General features: G+C 56.3%; 1 protein-coding gene across 1 annotated transcript in view; it reads left to right on the forward strand.

Annotated features, from left to right (window-relative positions):
* The window catches only part of LOC114072272 (HLA class II histocompatibility antigen, DRB1-4 beta chain-like), a 10,548-nt gene extending 8,113 nt beyond the window's left edge, over positions 1 to 2,435 (forward strand). Inside the window, 5 exon segments of the mRNA XM_027910187.1 lie at positions 447 to 716; positions 1,365 to 1,484; positions 1,487 to 1,675; positions 2,166 to 2,272; positions 2,372 to 2,435. Coding sequence (XP_027765988.1) covers positions 447 to 716; positions 1,365 to 1,484; positions 1,487 to 1,675; positions 2,166 to 2,272; positions 2,372 to 2,380 — 695 coding nt within the window. The 3' untranslated portion in view covers positions 2,381 to 2,435.
* The last annotated feature ends 3,089 nt before the right edge of the window (positions 2,436 to 5,524 follow it).

Raw genomic sequence — 5,524 nt, forward strand, 5'->3', positions numbered from 1 at the left:
GGTTGGGGGGAAAGAGGAGAGAAAAGAGGGGATGGGAGCCCCAAAAGTGAGCACGAGGGGAGTTGGAGCCCCCGGAATTAGTGGGAGGGAAGTGGGAGCCCGGGGGTTCTGGGGATTGGGGGGATTGTGGGAGAGGGGGAAAAATGGGGTGGGAGAGAAGGAAGAGGGGTACCCTCGGTGTCCCCCATCACTGGAGCCCTGCAGCGGTTCCCTGGGGCTCAGGGCGGGGTCGGATCCGCACTGGGGGGGGTCCCCAACCCCCCTGTCCACCCATGGGGGGCTGATGAGGGGGTTCCCCCCCAGCCAAGAGCCGGTGCTGCGGCGGCCGTGGGGCAGAGGAGGGTGGGAAAGGGGGGTCCGAGGTGGTTCCCTGAGCTCCCAATCTGCTATGGGGGGCTGGAGGATGATGGGGGGGGCACCCCCTGACCCGTGTCCTGCACACACAGGGGTGTTCCAGGAGTTGTCTACCAGCGAGTGTTACTTCATGAATGGCACCGAGCGGGTGAGGTTCGTGGAGAGGTACATCTACAACCGGCAGCAGTACGTGCACTTCGACAGCGACGTGGGGGTCTTTGTGGGGGACAACCCGCGTGGGGACATCCTGGCCAGGTACGGGAACAGCCAACAGGAGTTTCTGGAGTACAAACGGTCTGCGGTGGACTGGTTCTGCCGGAAATGCTACCAGATCGCCACCCCGTTCCTTGTGAACCGCAGAGGTGAGCACGGGGCAGAGCGGGTCCCCTCGGGAATTCCCCTGTCCCAGGAACGACCCTGGAGCCCCTGAAACCCTCCCTGGAATCCCCCCAGACCCCCCAGCCCTTCCTGTGCCCATGCCCCTGGCCTTGGGCCCCATCCCAGTGCCCCCCAGTCCATCCCACTCCATCCCAGCCACTCCCATTTCCCCTCATTTCATTGCGACCCATCCCAGTTTTTCCCAGTGTCCCCCAATCCTTCCCAGTGTCTCCCTATGCCCCCCCGCGTCTCCACCCCGCTGGTGCCACCCCTCCCTCCTCTCAACCAATCAGAGCGCGTCTCTGCGATGACTCATCAGTTGCCGGGCAGACCTGCAGCGCAGAGTTCCCTTTTCAGGACTCGGCCTCCCAGTCCCGCTCGGTTCCTTCCCAGTCATTCCAGTGCGTTCCCAGTCCCTTCCAGTCATTCCCAGTCCTTCTCACTCCACTCCCAGACCCTCTCAGTCCATTCCCAGTCGTTCTCAGTTCACTCCCACATATCCCAACTCTCTCCCCAGTGACTCCCAGAGCCCATCCCCTTCTACCCCAGTCCCGCCCAGTACCATCCCAATGCCATCCAAACGCCTACCAATGTCCTACAAGCCCTCTGCCGTCTCTCCCAGTGCCCCCCAGCTCAGCCCAGTGTCTCCCCCGTCTCTCCCAGTGCCCCCCAGCGTGTCCATCTTGCTGGTGCCGTCAAGCTCCCAGCCCGGCCCCAGCCCCTGCTCTGCTCCGTGATGGATTTCTACCCTGCCCGGTGCAGGTGAGGTGGTTCCAGGATGGGCAGGAGCTGCCGGAGCACGTGTTGGCCACCGACGTGGTCCCCAACGGGGACTGGACCTACCAGGTGCTGGTGATGCTGGAAATCCCCCCCCGGCGCGGGGTCACCTACACCTGCCAGGTGGAGCACGTCAGCCTGGAGCACCCCCTCAGCCGGCACTGGGGTACGGCCCGGCCTCCCCAGCATGGGGGGACACTGGCAGGGGGGGCTGGAGGAGCACTGGGGACACTGGGAGGCACTTTAGGTGGCAATGGCAATGGAGAGGCTGAGGATGAGGTTTGGGTGTCCTGGGAGGGCTGAGAGGGGCTGTGGCGAGTCCTGGAGGCAACTGGGAGGGAGTTTGGGGGAGCCCGGGTGGGATGGGGGGAGGTGGGGGGGGGGTTGTGTTGACTGGGAGGGGGTTGAGGAAGTGCTGGGAGGGCTGGGAAGGGACCAGGAGGGGTTCAGAAGTGTCCTGGGGGTGATGGGAGGGGAGTTGGAGGGTGCTAAAGGGGATGGGAGGGGCTTTGTTGGATCCTGGAGGGTCTGGGAAGAGACTGGCAGGAGGTTTCAGAGAGTCCTGGGTGGGCTGGGGGAGACCAGGACAAGGTTTGTGGGGTCCTGGGTGGTCTGTGGGAGGTTTTGGGGGTCTTGACCCCCCCGGTTCCCCCCAGAGATGCCACAGGACATTGTCCGTACCAAGATCCTGGTGGGGGTCGGGGGCTTCGTGTTGGGTTTCGTCTTCCTGGCGCTGGGGCTCGGCTTCTACCTGCGGGAGAAGGTAAAGGGGGGTCCCCGGGGATCGTGTCCCCCCTTCCCCAGAATGTGTGTGCCCCCCCTGCCCCCCAGCCTGCTGTCACCCCTTTTTCTCTCCCCACAGAGCTCCTGAGCCGGCAGCGGCTGCAGCCCCTCCCCGTGGCCTCGGGCCCAGCCAGGACCCCCCAATCCATCCCTGCCCGGAGTTTGGGGTGGTCGTGTGTCCCCCCCGACCCTGCTTTTGTTCTCACACCGGCTGCCTGCTTCTCCCAGTGCTCCCAGTAAAGCTGGTGTTGAAGGGCAGGTGCCCTCCCAAAGCCCCCCCAGAATCAGCTTATGCAAATTGTACAATGGTTGGCACCCGTTGTCTTTCTGCTTCCAGGAGTGTGTATTTTTCTGCCATGTCTGGTTCAATGTTTTCGCAGCTTAATGGCTCAAACTGTATCTGCTTGGTTTAAAGAAAAAGGGGGAAGTGTAGGGAGTTTAGAGCTAATATAGAGGATATGCTGCAGCTGTGAGAACATAACCTTATATTGCAATTGTGAAAACATGATCTGCTGTTCTGATGGCCTTCTGATGGTACCAGGATGTGAAAGATCTACCAAGAGGAGCAGTAGCAAAACTAGAAATACAAAACAGGGTCTCAGTACCAGCTATCAGTGGGACAGGACATAAAGAATGTTAAAGAAACAGAGCTGATAGAAGAGTATTGTTAGAAAACTGTATAAAAGACTGCTGCTTGATTCCAATCAACGGCATTCTCTGATCATCACATTGGTGTGCTGAGTTGTCCGTGCTCGCATGAAAACCCCTCAGGCAGATGCCCTCCCAAAGGCCCCCAAACATCCCCAACATCCCCAGTGATGCCACCACTGTCCCTGTGATGTCACCAGACAGTTCTGATGTCGTTGGTCTCCAGTAATGTCATTGTTGTCCCCACAGATGTCACCACTGTCCCTGTGATGTCACCACTCTCCTCAGCAATGTCATTGGCCCCCAGTGATGTCACTGGTGTCCCTGTGATGTCACTGATGTCCCCAGGGTGTTCCCAGTGTCCCCAATGATGTCACCACTGTCCCTCTGACCTCACCGACATCCCCAATGATGTCACTGCTGTCCCTGTGATGTCCCGCTGTCCCCAGTGATGTCACTGGTCTCCAGTGATGTCACTGCTGTCCCATGAGATGTCACCAATGTTCCCAATGATGTCACTGCTGTCTCTGTGACCTCATCACTGATCCTTTCAAGTCACTGCTTTCCCTGTGATGTCGCTGCAATCCCCAATGATGTCACTGGTCCTCTATGATGTCACTGATGTCCCCAGAAGTGGCACCAGTGTCGTTTGATATCACTGATGTCCCTGTGATGTCACTGCTGTCCCTTTGATGTCACTGTTATCCCTGTGATGTCAGCAGTCTCCAGTGATGTCACTGTTGTCTCCATGAATGTCACCACTGTCCCATGTGGTGTCACTGCTGTCCCCAAGGGTGGTCCCTGTGTCCCCAAAATGTCACTTCTGTCCCTGTGATGTCACCTCTGTCCCAAGTGGTAGCACCATATCCCTGTGATGTCACTGATGTCCCTGTGATGTCACCAGACCCCTGTGATGTCACTGGTCTCCTGTGATATCACCGCTGCAACCTCTGATGTCACCAGTGTCCCCAGTGACATCACCACTGTTCCTATGATGTCATTACTGTCCCTCTGATGTCACCAATATCTCTGTGATGTCACTGATCTCCAGTAATGTCACTGCTGTCCTCCCAGGTGTCACCACTGTGCCCTGTGATGTCACTGCTGCCCCAGGGGTGGTCCCTGTGTCCCCAATGATGTCATCAGATCCCTGTGATGTCACTGGTCCCCAATGATGCCACCAGTCCCCAAGGATTTCACCGGTGCCCTATGATGTCACCAGTGACACTGATAATGTCACTGGTGTCTCTGTGATGCCACCCCTGGCCTTGTGCAGTCACTGAAGTCCCCTGTGATGTCACCAATGTCCCTGTGACATCACAGATGTCTCTTTGTTTTCAACAGTCCCCTGTGACATCACTTGTCCCCAGTGATGTCACCACTGTCTCTGTGATGTCACCACTGTCCCCGGTGGTGGCTCCATGTCCCCGTGATGTCACTGATTTCCCTGTGACATCAGGGCTGTCCTTTTTTGTCACCAATCCCCTGTGGTGTCACTGGTCCCAAATAATGTCACCGATGTCCCTATGATGTCACCATGTCCCTGTGATGCCACTGGTCTCCAGGGATGTCACCGCTGTCCCTGTGATGTCACCATTGTCCCAAATGATGTCACTTCTGTCCCTCTGACATCACCGCTTTCCATTTGATGTCACAGTTGTCCCTGTGATGTCACTGGTCTCCAGGGATGTCACTGCTGTCCTCACGGGTGCCACCACTGTCCCCTGTGATGTCAGTGGTGTCCCAGGGGTGGTCCTTGTGTCCCCAATGATGTCACCGCTGTCCACTGTGATGTCACTGGTGTCACTGTGATGTCACCTCTGTCCTTGTGAAGTCACCGCTGTCCCCTCCGATGTCACTGATGTCCATGTGACATCAAGGCTGCCACTTTGTTGTCATCAGTCCCCTGTGATGACATTTGTCCCCAGTGATGTCACCAATGTCCCTTTCATTAGGGTTAGGGTTAGGGTTTAGGCTTAGGTTTTAGGGTTAGGGTAAGGGGTTAGAGGTTAGGGTTTAGGGTTTGGGTTAGGGTTAGGGGGTTAAGGTTTAGAGTTAGGCTTAGGCTTACTTTTAGGCTTAGCTTTTAGGATTAGGGATAGGGGTAAGGATTAGCTTAGGGTTAGGTTTTAGGCAACGTTTTGAGTAGAGTAAGGGGTAGGGTTACAGTTAGGGGTTTAACATTAGATTCAGGTTTAGATTTTTTTTAAGTTTAGGTCTGGGGTTCAGTACAGACAAAGATACTTCCCAGTCCAAAGGTGCACACACACAAAGCTCTTGCTCTTTGTGCCAACTGCACTAGATAGCTGGTGAGTTAGGGTTAGGGTTAGTGTTAGGGTCAAGGATTTATGGCAAGGTTTATCATTAGGGTTAGATTAGGATAGGATTTAGGTAAGGTTTGGATTAGGGTGGGACAGGGTTATTGTTAGGGGTTAAGGTTTAGCGTTAGGTTTGGGTTTAGGGGTTTTTTTTAAGTTTAGGTCTGGTGTTCAATATGGACGAAGATACCTGCCAGACCAAAGGCGCCCGCACAGAAAGCTCTTGTTCTTTGTGTAGTCCCAAGAGTGGAGCAGCAACTGCACTT

The sequence above is a fragment of the Empidonax traillii genome, unplaced genomic scaffold (assembly GCF_003031625.1).
Source record: "Empidonax traillii isolate 1590-97213 ecotype Southwest subspecies unplaced genomic scaffold, ASM303162v1 scaffold2884:size29232, whole genome shotgun sequence".
NCBI classification, from domain to species: domain Eukaryota; kingdom Metazoa; phylum Chordata; class Aves; order Passeriformes; family Tyrannidae; genus Empidonax; species Empidonax traillii.